Source organism: Papilio xuthus, unplaced genomic scaffold (genome assembly GCF_000836235.2).
Source record: "Papilio xuthus unplaced genomic scaffold, Pxut_1.1 DF825017.1, whole genome shotgun sequence".
In the NCBI taxonomy this organism is placed as follows: domain Eukaryota; kingdom Metazoa; phylum Arthropoda; class Insecta; order Lepidoptera; family Papilionidae; genus Papilio; species Papilio xuthus.
The window spans coordinates 2586872-2606585 of record NW_013533632.1 but is presented as its reverse complement, the minus strand read 5'-3'; the positions used below and the strand labels follow the sequence as shown (position 1 = coordinate 2606585).

Here is a 19714-nt window from a genome sequence, read left to right as displayed (position 1 = left end):
CTTTATATTTACAAATGCTCAGGTTGTCAAACCAAAGGCGGCTAATTAGATATTTTGTAAATACAGTAACTTCCGACTACGTTCGTCGTAGAATCTAGATATCATGAATGGTATTTAAAAAAATAATGTTCTTAAAGATGCTTGCGAAATAGTAAACCCAAATCTCTGTCTATTTCTTTTGATTGGTAGAGGTATGTATTTAAGTTACCGTGTGCTTGATCGTATCAAGTTGTAGTATTAAGTCAGTATGTGATTGGAAAATCTACTTGAATAGTCAAAGGTTGAAATTCAAGTCAATCTACATTAAGGTGAACTCACGAGCTACTCATGTCTGTATGTTTACATATAAACTTTAGTGAATACCGCGGCATCAATCCAGTCTACAGGATTCATAGCTTTGAATTAAATCAATCGGTACATTGGTATTTTAGTAGCTAATATTATTTTTCCCTAGAAACACATACAGCGGCTTATATTTTTACAGAATAAAAACATGTACAACGCCAAGAATGTGCAAAATAACCGTTCATCTTGAACATTTGTCATGTGAGGCTTAGGTTAACTTAGTAGGGAAATGCGTGCGCTGGGAAAATAACCCTCAACGTTTCAGTTTCAAACATTTACCTGTTAAGGAATATACGGGTGGATAAATTTTATATGTAATGGGATGTTAGACGACGGATTCTGTATGACGTTCTCTGTTGAAATTTGTTTCATCAAAGATAAAGCTGATATAAGTCTTATACTTCGTTGGTAATATTATTGTACATTTCAAATAATATTTTTTTGTTCGTTATAATTGAGACATAGAATGACAATGTTAAAATTGAATTTAAAAGCTCCCAATGAACAATTCCCTTGTGGATTATGCTTTACGACAAATCCGGAGGATATTTTTTTTAAAGGAAATAATAAAACAATTTTATACTTTATCAGTTATGAAAACCTTGGTTTATTTAGACAAGTACTTGTTGTTTGAAGAAGAATTATCTATCTTTTTAAATTGATAGAGTTTTAGATTTACTTGGAAAAAACAACCCTGCTATTTTTATCGTGAATCGCATCACAAGAATGTAGTTAAGTAGACCTGAAAATCTTATTTTTGTAAAGTAAAATCCCTATTTTCGTTTATAACATCTGTCCACTAAAAAGCTTAATTTCCTTCGTTCTTTTCTAGCTGATAACTTTCTTGAATTTATTTAACGTTATATGAATTGTGCAGAACGATTGAAGAGGTAATAATAATTTGTTTTGCGCGAGGACCCACGACATTTGCGGTAGAGCTGAGGATTGCGCTCCACTGTAGATAATGTGGTTTCTTAAGTCGCAGCTGCCGAGTGTGCAGGCGTCTCGAGAACGATCCACGAAGCGCCTAGCCAACCGGCGCGTGTAAAAGTGCCCTTAATTATTTACACAGACAGCGCTCCACGTAAACGCGTTAAGATCTCTATAGAAATACGGATAGGCTAAATTAAAATTGCTTTTATTTCTACTTTTGTCCAACTAGTAGAATTTAATCCCGCCGGTTTTAATCCCGCGCAGACGGAATCGCGGGCAACGGCTAGTTAATCTTACTAATATTAAAAATGTGAATGTTTAGATGGATGGATGTTTGTTTGAAGGTTGGTTTGGATGAAATTTGGCATACATATAGAAGATAATCTTGAAGAATACATAGGCTACTAATTATGTTTACATTTAATTCCGCACGAACGGAGTCGCAGGCAACAGCTAGTCGATATTATCGTCTTGTATCTTTGTAAGAATGTAAAATGACCGGGAATTCTGTAGCCAATTGTCCGCAATAAAACAGGCAAAGATCGCGGCAACGAACACCGTTCTTGTATTATTCAGAGGGTGGTGGAGCTTGGGCACATGTGACCACCGACAATTCACGGTCCACCGCATTCACTTGAAAAAGATCTATCTTTTACAACTTCATATTTGACTAAAATACAACTTGTGTATCAAACAATCTTATTTTCAACATTCGGAAGTCTTCGTTTTCTTAAACAAATCTTACTAATATTATTAATGTGAATATTTGGATGGATGTTTGTTTGAAGGTATTTCCAGAACGGCTGAACGGATCTCGCTGAAATTAAACATAGTGTGGAAGAACACATAGTCTACTAAATATATTTTTGTTAATTCTGCGCGCACGGAGTCGCGGGCTACGGCTAGTCTTAAATATAAAGAAGGGAAATTCCAATTTAAAAATAGAAATTTACGACTTAAGAGTGAAACTATTGAATTATGAAATATATCTTCAGACGAAGTTTCTAATAATTATTTAATATTTCCTTAAGTTTTGCGATATCAATTTTTTAACCGTCGCGAAAGTGCCGTTGTGAAGATTTAATGAATTTGGTGACACCTCGGCTGGCTGGAGCGACGGCAAAACATTGTAACTAGGTGAAATATGTAAAAGCTCGGTAAGTTTTAATTCTGTCGATTCAACTTCTTGGATGGCGCGTGTTAATAATTCAGAGACGGGCGGGAGAAGACCGCATCGTTACCGGTACGCCAAGAGGTTACGGTTTACACAGATATACAGATGATCTGGAACGTGTAAAGTAAAACCAAAATAAAGCAAAATTAACCGTAAGTATACAAATAATGCTATGTCTAACGCGAATAGAAATCAATAAGACTTATCGTGTATACATTTTTTATTTATTTTTTGTAAAAATAGAAAAAAAACAGTTTGTTACGCGATAGTATTTTACCGCAAGTGTTTCTTCGCTTTAAGTTCAGTAACAAAAATTAATAAAAAATTACAAAATATTATATACTTGATTTCCAACTGAAAAACATGATGGTAAATTACATTATGAATCATTTCTTCATTCTAAAGAAAGGTCGGGCGCAGAGTAAATAGCAGGTATACAAACTCATTAAAACATAGAAAGCTTTCAGGGCGTTTAGAAAAACTAGGCTTATAAACGAGCAATGTTTAAACGCGAGTGTCAAAGCAGGCAGCAAAAAGACTTTATATTATGAGCCTACAGTTTCCTAGTCACAAAAGGCAATGGTATATTTCGATGTGTTTTTAACACAATTTAAACAGAATCGGTCAAAATATTATTTAGTTTCCAAAGAAATTTCACTAAAAATCGATACTAATAGAAACGAATTGATAATGTCATTTTAATTGACGATATATTTAATCAAATATTTGACGTCATCGTCAAACGTATATTGGAAAATATCAACGTGACTAATCTAGTACTAACAGTCTGTATAAGGGCGCTTTATTTTACGACTGTTTCAAGTTCTTGTAAGAAGTATACCATAAGGCTTTCCCAAATTGATTAAAAAACATTTTTTTACGTGTTAACAACAAGAATGGGTAAGCTGATACAAACATAAGTAACTAATGAAGGCTAATGTACTCCATTAAGCGTAATATAATTTGCGATGTCAAGGAGGGAACAAGTAAAGGTGACTGGATCTGTAATCAGTGTCTATTCAACACAACGTGATATCACGTGATAGACAACATTGAGATTCTTATAATGTCAAGAGAAATGTCTTCTTGGAATAATATGACATTAAACATAATTTTGTTTCAAAGAGACTAATAAGAGACGCTGAAATACGTAAAAAAATGGCGGATTTTAATCTTGCTTTTTACTAATATTATAAATTCGAATGTTTAGATGGATGTTTGTCTGAAGGTATCTCCGGAACGGCTCAACGGATTTTAATGAATTATGACACACAGGCAGAACATAGTTTGGAAAAACACATAGGCTACTTATTGAGTTTTTTTTAATTACGCACAGACGGAGTCCTGGGCGACGGCTAGGCGTTTTATATTTCTGATAACTTTTAAAATGATGGTGTATTTTTCCGAGTTTATTTTGATTTCAATGAGAAGTTAAGAAGTTTCGAAAGTTACTAATCTTTACTTTTGCTTAAGAAATTATTAAACGTGACTGAAACCTGACTAGTGATCGTTTAGCAATTTTATTTTCATTCAAATTAGAAGTTTCGAAAGTTACTACTTTGAAACTTTTTTTCGTTTAACAAATTAGTTAACGTAACTTGAAATTTGTAATCATTTAGCAATAGCCGAATGACACTTGTAAGGAGTCGTGAGTAACCAACGGACGCGGCTGATTGCGTCATAGATTGAAATTGGAAAGCTGGTAGGGAAATCTTGTTTACTTAGCGAATCTTCTAACTCTTACTTTATATAAGTCTAATAACGTGCACTTGCTTACTTTGCAATCCTTAATTCACAAAAAAAATGTATTTTATTTATTGAATATAGATTTTTCATCCCAGAAACTACCATGGGTACAGAATAAACATGTCATTGGTTTAGGAACAGTATCGAAACATATAAAGTTTATAAATTTATTGATAATGATTTTAATATGCAAAAAAAGCCACTGTAAAGAGTGGTTTTCACTTCAGATACATCAAGAATCAAATACGGGATGCTGCAATAAACAAGTAACGTTTCGGGATTGCGATGGATCGCGATATTTTTTTTTCAGTATTAAATATTAAAAGGCGGAAAACCTCGCTCGGGCTATAAAGTTTGTCTGCTATGTATCACATGGGCCTTCCCAACCCGCAACCAATAATCTTATTTTATTGACTACGGTTGGATATACAGTCGTTTAAACGTCAATGGACAAGTAACAATGCTTTTTTTACCTTACTTTTTGCTTTTTATTAAACGTCAATTTTTTTTTACTTTTTTAGTCTTTTTTTCATTTTTGCGTAAACGTCAACGGATAAGTTACTATACATTTTTTACGATTCCTTTCTTTTATTAGATTAAGAAAGTATTTATTAACATTTCTTTTAACCAATTGATTTTATATCTTTTAGTATTAATATATTTTTTCCCAACAGTGTGGATCTCTGTGAAGCTCTTTGAAAGTCGTATCTTTTCAAAAGCGCAACATCTAATTCAAAATTTGAATTCTTCTCGCAAACCAAAGTATTACGTGCACACACTTAACTGCAAAATGTATAATAACTGCACTACGCGTATTAACTTTGTATGGAAATTTTTACGCCGCGAAATATTATGAGAGGAAGGAATTTTTTTTAATGATATTAAATTTCAAGATAAACTGCATATTACTTAGGATTAATTAGGCGCTCAGCAATATAACATTCGTCTGATTAATTTAATTTTAGTAATTTTTTTTTACAAATAATCAAAGAAATTGTTGTAAAATCTTCAACATATATACTATGTTTTTTATACTTTTCTCTCGACTTGTAGCAAACATTTGTGCGGCACTTTGTTGACGTGGCTACCGACGGACATAAAAAGTTACTCTCTTTTATCTACCTACCTTTAACTGACGACTGGCTATCCTGGTACATCTCGCACTCCAACCCCATCTAACAAAAAGCATACGTGAGTTTTTTTTTATTTCATACCATAACGCAAAGCTATTCAATTCGCAGCGGCAGCTTGCGCAGCATCAGGAATTCATGTATGCTTTTTGATAGAGGCATTGAGCCTATTGAATGCAATAATTTTCGACGAAAAACTTAAAATATAATACCCTTCACAACATCAGATTTATTCGGAAAATAAATTCGCTTGGCAAAGAGCAAAATCAATATGGAATTTCTATTCATTCAACACTATGAAATGTTAGCTGTATACTCAGAGACATTTATTGATTGTTTAATTTTTAATCACACTTAGTGACCTACGAAGGCGACAGTTATAAAAACTATTTGTTATCAACTACGATCGCACTTATTGGATACTTCAATGACAAAACCTTATCGTAGTAGACCCCTCGTTATTATCAAGCAAAAGGTCGTGATAAAAATATCCCGTTATTATTTCATATGAATAAGTAAAGGTGACAAGTAACCTTGGCACGCTTCAAGAACGTCTCGCTCGTTATTGCTTATAATTTATATTTCGATAATGAGGCAATGATAACAATGATACCGCGAAATCTCAAATAACAAAGTGTCAAATATTCACAAAAATGTTTCATCAAAAGTCTTTTTTTTATTTTTTTTCTTTAACGCTGGCTTTAAAATCGAATAACTACATAAGAAGAAAACTATTAACGTGGTTTTACATGACATGAATATTGGACATTTTATAGGTATTATAATAAAGTTTCCGGACATAGAAGTCTTATAAGTGGCAACTAATTAGAGTGGATGAAAAGCAAGCGTCTGGAACGATACCAAGTGGAGGTAACGGCTTCGGCTCATTCTCCAAAACATTTCTATCCTATGATGTTCTTACCAGAGTATTATGTAAATTGCTTTATATATTAAATCCTATTTCTATATATAAATTAAAAAATTAATCGTCTATTTTCTCTTAGTAACTCGGAAAATAATATGATTTAAACTCTGTCGCTAACTGAAATTACGAATCGAATGATTTAATAAAACTTATGTTTCATAATATTTAATCTGTTTTTGATAAAGTTTATATAACACAATCAGTTTATAAAAATTATAAGAAAAAATATTGCACGATAAGAATGCAACAATGTTAACATTTTAATTATGTTTTAAAAAGTTTTGTTTTATTCAAACTTTGTTTTTTTATATCGTAATTTTAAAGTAAATTGTAAATATGACGTGGCCTATACCTTATCGTATTTGCCAATCAAATTATTGTTTTGTTTTCAAGGTTATTCGCGTGATAGCTTTTAGGTCTCTCCGATAGTAGTTGCCATTTACTAAATCTTTATACTACTAGCCGTCGCCCGCAACCTTGTCTGCGTGAAATAAAAAAAAAAAACATAATAAGTAGCCTATGTGTTCTTCCAGACTATGTTTTTTTATCTGTGGCGAATTTCACCAAAATCGGTTGAAGAGTTACGGGGATAAGTTCAAAGAAACATCCATCTAGACTTTCGCATTTATAATATTAGTAAGTAGAAATGTCGCGGTAATATTTTTTGTAATCATTCAATTGCAAATTGCAAATTAATCTCAATCATTCGTAAAAGGAAGAAATAATTCGGTCTCTTAGAGAATAACAAATTAATTTAGAGAAGTAATAAAATCCATTAATATAGGAAGGAAAAATTCAAATCAAATTACCTCATCATCAAAGAATCTGTATATGAATTATTAATTACAAATCTTTGATTTTACAAAGAACATGAACAATAATAAGACAATAATTTTGCAAAAATACATAGTATATTTATTAAAAAAGTAAATGCATTTATATAAGGTTATTTTAAAATCACTGCCTGAATAACAGGAAGGGTACACGGCCGTTGCAACTCCAAATGGATACGGAATCGTAAACTCAAGGAGAACAACGTTGAACAAAATACGAATGAATAAAAGATACAATGCAACTTTTTTAATTAATACATTAAGATATAATTGAATATGTCGCGAAAATTAAGGAACTTCGTCTATTCTTAACCTAACAATTGAATATCAGATTATGATCTATTATGAAATAACCAGCTGTCACCCGCGATTCCGTCCGCTTGGAATTAAAAAAAAACTATGTTAGTAGCCTATGTTTTCTTCCAAACTATGTTCTATATGTATGCCAAATTTCAGCGAGATCTATGCAGCCGTTCTAGAGATACATTCAAACAAACAGCCATCCATCCATCTAAAAATTCGCATTAGCAAGATATCAGACTTGTTTCAAATGATCAAAGAATTAAATTTTGAAAAAATTTGTTCAAAAAGGCTAAAAAACTATTTATTGACTTTTGTTATATTTGATGTAAATATAAAGTAGATAATACATGAAGTTTCTCTCAATCAACAAAACAATTGACTTTCTTTGCGCCGCTTATTGCCTTGAAGACAATAAGTGCTATTGTTGAAGACATAACACTTCTCTTTCGATGGATTAAACAGACATTCACTGATATACATGATATTGATGAACGCAATTACGTCACTAATGCTGTATTAAAAAACTTTGAATACTCGAATTACCTATATAAGAATAAACTAACCTAAAACGCCGTGTAGTTAATTAGAAACGTTCCTTTAATGATGTCCGAAATACTTATTACCACAAAGATATTTTATATAAATATGCCAAATAAGTAGTTTTACTTCTTACTAATATTATAAATGCGAATGATTGTTTGCATGGATGTATATTTGAAGGTATATCCAGAACGGCTACGGCTAGCTGGTATTAGGCATAGATGTAGAACATAGTCAGGAAGAACACATAGACTACTAAGGTTTTTTCATGCCGCGCAGTCGTGGGCGACCGCTAGTAATATATTTAAATATATTTCGCTTTATAAAACACAGTCACTACATATATAAGGAACTTAGTTGTATATTACAAAACACACAGAGTGCTACTAAAAAAATTATTGTCCGTCACTTTGAGCACTACAAATCGATTTCCATCGTTGCCTTAACTATGGATAAGCAAATGACATTATTTATCCAACGTTTGGACTACGAGGAACTAGGACCTATTATTGACAAAATATATTACTGCATGTGCAAGTGAAAACTTCGTTAAAAATGTACTTTTTTCCTTCAATATTCTTTGTGCTAAATTATTTAGTCATCTCATCTTGAGTTTCCATCCAAACATTCCAATTTAAGTATATTACTATCTCTTTCATTCTCTTCTTAACAACAGAAATGACATATATAAGTTTCAATGTTTCAATAGTGGAAATAGATATGACGCAATTTCATTAATCGTTATACCGTATGCGTGGGTTTTAATGAAATTCATCTGTCCATGTTAATAGTCATACGCAGAATCAGTTGAAAAGTATACGAGATAACGCAACGCATGCGTTTCCTAACTACTAAAAGGAACAGTTCTCGTATGCGGGTTAGAATCGCTTGCGGTGACTGATGACTAATGAAAATGCGCCATTAGACGGAGTTTCGATATGTGTCAGTGCACTAAAGTTATTTTAGGTTCGGAAATTTAGTTGTAGCTAATTGTGAATTTAGTTCTGATTGACAGCTGAATAAGGTACAAGTGCCCGCATTCAACGAGCAAATGTTTAATAGAAGAAGATTGGTGTGTGATCTGTTACGCAATTGCTACTTACCTTTCTGGGCTACGAGTGTTGCGGTTGTTTGTTTAGTACAGTCAGCTCCATAAATATGTATACATTTACAGTCTCAGAAAACTTGTATACGCTTTCCGGTTCAAAAATATGTGTATCCCTTTCCATCCTTAAATTTCAAATTAAGAATACTTGTAATTGACGAAGACCTACTTAGGTACTTTTGATACCGAAGGCTATAATTTTCGAAATGTTTTAATATTTATGTAGCTGACTGTACAAGTGGAATTGCGGGATACAATCCAAGTTTTCTTTTATATTGTGTTGTAGAAGTGTGGTATTAATTTAACCGTAACCTACCAAAGATTAACAAAACATATCGACATCTGTATTATCTTTAAAAATAAGGATCATTTATTTTAAATAATAAAATTAAGGAAGAGTGTCTCTAAGAAGGCTTCAAAGGTAAGGCACAGTGAAATTTTTACTCTATGTTAATTGAGTAGAGTAGACGGTACGTTACACTAAAGTATGGAGAATCAATTTGAACACGCTCGCCCGCTCAAATATCGCTCGGTCTGAGACTAATCCGTTAGCTATGCCGCCTGTTTGATGCCCAAATACACAAATACAATACACTAATTAATTTACCGTTTATAGATTCAATATTCAACATACCTTCGGAAATTCTATAATGTAATTTTGCCTACCTTTTGTTCTGTATCTGTGACAAATTTCATCAAGATAGGTTAAGCCGTTTTGGGTATACGTAGTGATAAACATCCATAAATTCATCCTATTTATAATATTATGCATATATGATTAAATTTAATCTTTACCCAACTGCAAGATTCTTATTTTGCACACTTTTAACCTGAATACAGATTCGTACAAACATTTTTTTTTTACCGTGTACTTGATATTTGCGTTATGCGTCCTATTGACTTTTATTACAAATGGAAAATAAATAATTCTTCCTTTGTTCACCAATAATACTTTTGTGAGATTTGTCCAGGGTATTATGAAGAGCGTATTTCATTTTACATCCATAACTGAACAAATAAAATTTACAGAAAATTTACGTAAATATACAGAATTAACTAAAAAAAATCATAAATAGCACAATACAAACTTTAATTTTACAAACCATACTTAAGCCAACATTGTTCTCGACACCCGAGAGAATGGAACAAAGTTGATGAATTGTCCGCGGAATCAGATAAAAGTAAGTTAAAAGAGTCATAATTGCATTTATCGACGATCTTGAGGGAACGGCGAGTGTTTGTTTCGACTTAACAATACGCCAAGCGTACGTCTCCAAGCCAAGGCACAATGTTGCGAGCAACAATCATTTGCTCACGAAAATGAAAGCAAAACGATTCACACGCGCCTATCACATAGCGAATGTACAACCGTTAACATAAAAAATAAATTCTCACATACGTTATGATACATGTTAACAAGCAAATAATAGAGGCTACTGCGTAGCGACTAACGCGACAGTTACACGACAAGGTTGGACTCAAATATATAAAACTAGTATATATCTCATATTGTGAGAACGCGTCATGTCATACACGGGTCCTTTGACAATGGTCAGTATATAAGAGCCTATTTCGAAAATTGTTTAGTAAATAAACACTTGGACGAACATAAAAACCTTAAAAATTATATGATGGTTCTCAGAATTAAAAAGCAATATTTTGCAGTGAATTTGGATTCGTTAGCTATTGCGTTATTAAATTGTTTATTTCATTAAATAAGAAAATAACGTTATTTTAGAAAACTAATTATGTTATAAGAAACTAGTTATCGCCCGAGACTCCGTTCGCTCGGAATTATAATAAGAATAAATTTGTAGTCTGTTCTTCCAGACAGTGACCTATATGTATGCCAAATTTCATCGAGATTCGTTCAGCTGTGTTGGAGATACCTTCAAACATCCATCATCCATCTAAACGTTCGCATTGATAATTTTAGAAAGATTGGAATAAAGTAGTCATCACGACTTTATACCATAATCTGCTGACTGCTTGAATACGATTTCTTACTTAGCCTTAATTACTTAGCCGACCGTTTCCCTAAACTCTCCACATTCGAAACTTAATTTTCTTTCAGGCGATTGAAACTTTCTCATTAAATTTCCATCAGAGACAACGATCGCCCGACAACACAAATACAAAGTAATCAAAATTGTTAATGAAACCGCCATCCGATAGAAATGAAATTGATTCCCGTCCACAGAGAAGAATCTTGTGAACTCTACATTCCTCTTTGTAAATACCACACATCAAATACACCAGTTATGTGAATATTTGCATTTGTGTTAACATACTAAAATGACTATTATAATATAACAAATCTTACTAATATTATAAATGCGAAAGTTTAGATGGATGGATTGATGCTTGTTATCTAGAACAGCTGCATGGATCACAATGAAATTTGGCATAGACGTAGAACATAGTCTGGAAGAACACATAGGCTACTAGGTTTAATCCCACAAGGACGGAGTCGACAGCGACAGCTAGTAATACTTTAAAAAAGATTTGTTTCCTTGATAAAGAAAAATTTAAAAAGAATCTAAGCAAATGGAATGTTAGTAGTAAGCTACATAGCCGTCTTTGTAGACGACAGAAGCCGTAGGTTAAAGCTAATACAAACAATTATACTTTTTATTAGGAAAGTAAATATAAAGAAAAAATAAAGTACGAGTAGAATTAGTTTACCTATGACCAATATTAGAAATACAATTCTAACCCGTAACTGATTGTTTTGTATTCCCATTGGAAATAAAATATTTTTCCAACAAATTAATTCTACAGTTGTGTAATTTGAGTGTTTCTTTTTATTCGTTTAAATAAAGCTCGATAAATAATAATAGTCTATTTCTTTGTTAAATTAGTGTTACGTTTCATTAAGATCTGCATTTGTTATTTTCTGTGAGAAAATGAATTAGCAAAATTGTTGTTACACAGTGGAAACACACAGTAAACGTGACATGATTAGACAGAGTCTGTTAGTACAGTAACAAACAAAGACGGGAGTGTTTACAAACATCCCTGAGCCGCATCTCATTACGTTCCTGTGCAACAAGTTTACATTAATGGAACTGGGATAGGTAATTTGAATTGCTCCTTGAAAGCATTGCGACAGCGTCGAAGTAAATTTTCCTTTACAGTCTATGTATATTTCAAGACATAATGTTTCCAATATTATAAATATACTGTCGCCTGTGACTCCGTCCGCTCCGGCCGCATAAGATAATTAATAGCCTATGTATTCTTCTAGACTATGTTTTACATCTATGCCAAATGTCAATGAGATCCATTCAATCCGTTCAATACGTTCTGGGAAATACCTTCAAACAAACCATCCATCCATCTAAACATTCGCATTTATAATATTATAGTAAGATGGATAGTTGGGCGTTTGATGCAATGTATCTCTAGAACGGCTGCTTGTTTTGTAATTTGGTATAGATGTAGGATAAAGTGCGGACGAGCACAAAGGCTACTAAATATTTTTTTTTTATTTCCGCGCGATTTTATTGTTTCTACATTTATATCACACTAGCTGTTGCCCGCGACACCGTCTGCGTGGGATTATAAAATAGATAGTAGCCGACTCTCAGACCTACTCAATATGCCCACAAAATTTCATGAGTATCGGTCAAGCCGTTTCGGAGGAGTATGGGAACGAAAATTGTGACACGAGAATTTTATATATAAGACTAGCTGTCGCCCGCGACACCGTCCGCGCGGGATTTAAAATAGATGTTGGCCGGTTTTCAGACCTACTCAATATGCTCACAAAATTTCATGAGAATCGGTCAAGCCGTTTCGGAGGAGTATGGGAACGAAAATTTATCAATATAATTTAGGTTAGATTTCGCTTTATCATGTTATTTCTGGTAACACGAGCCATTGTTATACGTTTTGAATAAACATTAGGATTTGGTTGCGGTTTCTACAGCTACTTCGCTACGTCTGACCTCAACAACCGCAATTTAAAATGGAATATTTATCGCCATTGCTTCACTAACATAGGAATAGGCAGGTGATCAAAAATTTACTTGGGAGCTAACTCGTTTCTGAGTCTGCTGACTTTGTGGACGAGTTTTAAATAAATATATCCGTTTTTGACTTTTCTCTTAGTTTTAGTTCGAATATTGCTGTGCGTTTTTTACGTAATTTTTCTGCGATTTATTATTCGATATTATCTGTCGACCACTTTTGTGGGACAACAAATCTTTGCTTTTCCCCTCAATCATTAGCTCCAAGCAAAAAGACATTTTCATTTGAGTTGAATATCTGAGTCAGTTACTTCTGTCAGATAATATTTAAAACCTAAATGGGTAAACACGGAATAAAGAAATCATAACTACAGTACGAAGAGGATCTCGAGATTTTTGTCATGTTGTAATGAGGGCGCTAGTGTGCGGTCATCATTTAGTTTGACTTCACCGGGTCAGATAAGTATGTCAGATTATAACTTTTTAGTAACTACACTGTTCTCAGTAAGAAAACAAATTACGGATGTCACGGTAATGATGCACTAACTTCCGTTCATATAACTCTTGAAAATAGTTTCACTTTATAATGGTTATCTAACTTTGCACCGCTTAATCGATAGTGTTTTAAGTCTTTGCACAGACACGACAAGTTTTAAACGAAACTTTCCAGTTTCAATGAGTTTCAAGGTGAACTTGATAGGTTTTATCATTAACAAAAGTGAATTTGTTATTGTTTAATTTTATTCAGAAATCAGATAAATTATTACTTAACAGTTCACAAAGATCGTTGTTAATAACCGATGTTGTTTTGCAATAAGTTTATCAAATTTATTAAAAATATAAAAACTGATTATTTTTAATACAAAAAAAATCAAAATGGGTGCTCCCAGGGGCGGAGTTACGCAGTAACAGACATAAAAAACATACAGACGAATTGATAACCTCCATCTTTTTGAAGTCGGCTAAAAAAGTGAAATACAATATCAATAATGTTATCCTACGATATTCATATGCTTTTAGTTTGTTATCCATTAAAATGTACAATTCATCCTAGATTTTGTACATTCAAATTGGATACATAGCAACTTTCTATTGTAATCATGTCAGCCGCGTCTCAAATCCTGAGTAAAATGCACAGCACGAATAACTGTCGGCCATTATATACATGTTTGGTAACAAAATATTAATTTGAGCTATACGAAAATAGAAAGCGTACAAAATAACTGATTCAACGTTCCGATTATTTAAAAGAAACTTTTTAAAATTAAACAAATAATTGTTACTTTATTCTATATGTTAATTGGATGAAAGTTTTAGCAAATTGCTAAAATTTCCACCAAACTTTACGCGGCTACAGCCTCTAAATAGAATGTTCCAAATTTTGTCATTCGTTAGCCGAACATCGAAATAACAAAGGGTTTAGTTTTTTATGCAACGACCGCGTGTGCCGATGGAGGTGCTGCATGAAATCCTTTTTTGGAAAAGGTTGACTGCCAAACTTTTATGTCAAATAAATGTACCACAGGTAAAGCTAACCAAACATTTATCAAAAATACTTTGGATAAAAACTGCGCACTAACAAATAACTAGTAACTTATTATTAAAGTGGGGATTATAAACTTTAAAACGCCGTATACTCTTTAAAGCTGATTATGCTGAGGCGAAAATATCATGAAGAACATTAAAATTGTAAGATAATCATAGGAAAGTGTAGCATATTTGTTATATTAAGTCTTAAATACTTTTACAATTCTGTGTAAAAAATATTTAGTAAAAAAAGTTCAATTAAGAAAATTGAGCTGAATTAAATAAAAGTTTTATCAGGAAAATAATTACCATAGCGATCTGACTACGGCTGTTATTTAAAACGCATGAACGGCTTGGCTTACATGTACATCACTGTATTGTATAGATTTTCTGATAAAACTCAATCTATGTTTTGTTGAAATAACAGGTAATCCCACATAATACCGAGTGAGTTTATGCCCAAAATTAAATTAGCAGCGTTTGTAATTAAACTGTAAATTTCCGTACACTCGCATAAACGGTAATAACAAAAGTTCCCCTTTGAGTTCAAGAAACAAGCACAACTCCACAGAGCTAATCACATATCTCAGTCTTAAATTCGGCTTCCATACGGCTCTCTAGCCCGCCAGCCCGCCATGCCAGTCTAATACTTGCTATACGCCCCGTATTATTACATCTCCAAGTCGTTTGCTGTTGCCGTGTTAAAGGCCAAAGTTTTTAAATTTTCCACTCACCTCAAATAAAATAAATAAAATGTTGCTTTTTTGTTTATCAATTATAGAAGATTTAAGAACAAAGAAATATATTTCAAATCAAGTATTATTCAATGAGCTGGACTTTGCGATTTGCAATAGAAATTTATTCAAGCTAGTCAAGTCTGCATTCAAAAGTATTTTTCGATTAATATTTAAAAATAAATATATATGCTTAATAAAGGTTACTTTAGTGCCAAGAGGAGCTGTTTACTACCTACTACCGAGACGGACTATAGGGTAAAGTCGCCGTTGTACTTTGATCATATTGTCCGAAGTTAACTACATAATTTGGACAAATTGGTAGTGGAAGATTGACAGCGAGAGTACGGTGCTTATCATATAGACGATGGTCTGGACAAGTCCAAATAATACTCGGCATCACGACTACTATAAGACAAGCCAAGGAAGTACTTTGTGTAGACATATCACAAAGAAGTCTTTCACCAAACCAAAAATAACCATCAAATCGAAATCAAATTTAAATACAATTAGGCTAAGAGAAAAAATCAATTTATTAATTATCATATTTTTTTTTTATTGTGCAACAAATTTAATAAATTCTTACCATTTATTTTTTTTAAAGTAAATATCAGACCGAATATATTGCCAATTGGTGAAAAGAGTAAGATGTATTGCGGCAATTTTCATTATCCTTTTAATCTGGATACTTGTCAAATTTACCATTCCAATCAAATGGAACATTGCGATGCAGTTTCATTTGGCCGCAAATCTCTACCCAATCTTTGAGTATTGCAATCGTTATAATTTAATTCATAAAATAGTCATTTGAAATTCAATTTGATATTTGTTTACCGTTAGACTAATCTTTTGTCACAAATGTGAACAGATCAAGTCTAAAATTGATATGTAAATTAAATAAATTAAAATAAAAAAAGGACTTTTTAATAGAACAAAAAAATTTAAAACGAAGTCTCACCAGCAGAATCAAACCCGTGTACCTTTTCATTTCATTATTCAATAACGTTAAGTCTTAGTAAGAGTGTGAATTTTAATTACCTTGACCATTCGATAATATAATATTAAATTCATTCAGCCCGCAGCAAAAATCGCTGGCAACCGGTTAATAAAAAAAATAATTAAAAAACAAATGATTCTAAAACGGTTTGATTTATGTGAATCAAATTCTAATTTTAAAAATACGCGATGCAAAAATTATAAAATAAATAACGCAGCAACGCAATTCTTTGAAAGCATTAGAAATAAAATTACAACGCGGCAAATTGATTAGGAACGCTTACGGTATATTAGTAGGTATATATTACACGTACGTGTTTTTAATATAATCATATTTCTTATCGACGAAATATGTCATTTAAATTTTAATAAGATAAAAATATATATCAATAAGATCGGACACTAATTAATTAAAGGACTGTGAAAAAAATAATTGCATTTTGTGTAGATACGAGTAGAACATAAAAAGATATAAAATAAAAAATACGCTATTTTAGGTACGAAATAACGGAAGCGATCAAATTTTATAACTTTCAAAAGATAGTAACAACTATTGTTGGAGTAATTTATGATAGATGAATAAAGTAGGTCAGTCACATTACTGCAAGTAATGCACACATTTTAACAATAATTTAATCACGTACAATTTTTTTTATTATTGCGTCTGTACCTACTCACTTATCGTCCTTTCCTCCTCTAATCATCAACCGGATATGACCTCTGATCTTATTTTTTTGTAGTCACGTTGTAACAAATTATTAAATAAATCTGAAATAATTGTTTTAAACAATAAGTTCACTTACCTTGCGTCAAACTTGTGGCCATTTTCAAGTGTGCCAGTGTAGTGCATGGTCAGCATATCGCCGTGTTTGGACTTGGTCGTGCATTCTTCGGGAACGCTGACAACATCTATCTTAAATTCCGGCTCGGTAGCCGCAAACGTAGCTCCAGCCAGTGCTAACAGCACGAACACGCAGCGCATCTTGAAGTTACGGAAAGTTATCGCTTCGGCTAAAAAGACGTCCACTCCCAACGACCGGTGCAAAGCAACTGAGCTGGTTTTGCCAACCAAGTTGGAATTCGTGAAACTTTGCCGTTAGCGAGCGCGATGTGGCCAGCGATGTTGACCTCTCACTCTGGCCAGTGCGTTACTGTTCACGATGAAGTGAATAAGATATAGTGTTATCACTCAATGACGCTGAGCCTCTTCGCGTTTGCCACGCAAGCGAGCGATGACGCGATCTACTCATTCGCAGCAATAGCGACGTGTTCTACTTTTACCAAAAACTTATAAACTTTTCTATTTTAAACTATTGTCATTAAATAATATATTAAAATTAAAAAATTATAATTTGAAACGTAATTAAAATTGACGCACAAAGACCGGTAATTTTAAATTTTCCTAGGTTTTAAAAACCTTATAATAATATTGATATAAATTGCTACTAACGGTAATGTAACTTTCTCTAATTGTCGATGCGTTAGTTGAAAGTGCAAGAGATACATTTGAATTAGAAAGATGCTTTTATCTTGTAATTTATTCCACTTTTTAATTTCTGTTATCTGATTCCGGAGTTAAGCTGTTTTATAACTTTTTTATTCTTTGCTAAAATATTCTAAAGTCGTTATTTCGTAACGCAGGATAAAAATAAAATATATATAATCTTTGGTACACATTCATTGCAATATAAACAATTTCGTAATTGTGTCATATGGAATAATGTTCGCTAGCTGTTTGTAGTGATAACAGCGGACATATTGTCGATTCCCGGCCGGTATAAAGTTTGCGATATGCTTTAAGAAAACGCATTTGATAAAAATATATTTTACAATAGTATATTGTATAATTATTATCCACGCATTATAATATACTGTTTTATCAATTTGTTTTGTATAAAAATATATTTTATTTTTTAATGTACTCTTGTGTCAAAATTTGTTACAACTTCGAAAGTTTAAACTTGACTCAAAGCACGCTAAAGTAAAATATTTCTTACTAATATTATAACGGTGGATGGATGTTTATTAGATGGTATCTTCAGAATGGCTGCATGATTCTGAAATTAGGCACTGCTATATAGTCTGAAAGAACACATAGACTACTAATAAAGTTTTTTTTTATTTCGCACGGAAGGAGTCACTGACCAGAGCTACTTTAATTGTATTAGATTTTAAAAGTAAAAGACGTCCCACGATTACTATTTCCTTAACAATATCAGCCCACCTTTAGCCTAGTGATGGGCCTTGCGTAATGCCTTTCCCAGTATACCGCATATTCCCTTTGCCATTTAAAACATACATGTTTATTTTTACCTATCTAATGTTTTTATAACTCTCAATTCTCTGCATAAAAATAATACTAAAAGTAAGTCAATACGAATATACAGTTAATGTTTGTTAATTTTTCACTCGTTATTTGCGATTTCTCGAACAGATAATATATACGAATTCGTTTTACTCTTGTTCCATTCATCGGATTATTCGGCTTTGAGTTTCCTTTTGTTCGACCGATGAGTGGTTTATGAATTTTGTTTTATTCTAGCTACTGCTAGATATTGAAGTGTGATTCTGAAATTGTATTTTTTCAAAAGATTATTTAGGATATAAGGGATTTTTTGTTTTATTAATGTTCTGTTGGTTTTTGTGTTTGTTTATTTAGCTTGTACTTATCTTTGTTATGTTGTAAAAATGGTAAAATTTATGTCAAAAGTTAACAAAATTGATTTGTCTGTGTGTAATATCGTAAAAAATCATATCGCTCACAGCTCGTTTGTCCAAATCTCTTATAAAAAATATATATATTGAAAATAATGTTATACTTTTAATTATTTTACTTCACAGAATACTCCATAGCACTGAAACCTTAATGAGAAATAATTGAAATGTTTGTTAATGTGTTAGAGATTATATTAAATATGTTTTATAATATAAATTGAATAGATTCTAATAAGAATTTTCTTAGCGCAGCTAATAATTAAAATGAGTAAGTTCAGTAATTTTTTTTTATATATTAGACAAAGCAGCTTGTTTTATACATCAAGATAATACTATGTTGGTTTAGAAAAAGCTTAGTTAGCATATGTTAAAAATGTTATTTTTTATTATATGTTTTAATACGTTCAACATGAAATGTAAATTTTAAAAGCATAGAACATTTTTTTATACGCGAACGCACACTTTAGAAAAACTTTAAAACATCATAAACTATCTCGTCACAGAGAAAATGTTTTTAATTAGTTTAGGTTAGGTTTTTTTTGCTTTGAAAGTTATTTAATTGACGTGTACACATTTCTGGTACAAACTTGTAGTTAATGAACCTTTTAAATGTTAATACTTTCATCATACTAATATTTGAACTTTATTAATTGTAATACATTTCGTTAATTCCTTTTATTGTAAACTAACAAGAAAATATTCATCATCATCAGCTCACTATTAGTCCCCGAGGGGCT

General features: G+C 32.2%; 1 protein-coding gene across 2 annotated transcripts in view; it reads right to left on the bottom strand.

The window, feature by feature from the left end:
• The window catches only part of Fkbp14 (peptidyl-prolyl cis-trans isomerase Fkb14), a 34622-nt gene extending 17298 nt beyond the window's left edge, over positions 1 to 17324 (bottom strand). The window contains exon 1 of one of the 2 annotated variants that reach the window (XM_013323772.1): positions 17066 to 17324. In XM_013323772.1, coding sequence (XP_013179226.1) covers positions 17066 to 17244 — 179 coding nt within the window. In that variant the 5' untranslated portion in view covers positions 17245 to 17324. 2 annotated transcript variants of the gene reach the window in all.
• Positions 17325 to 19714: the final 2390 nt, after the last annotated feature.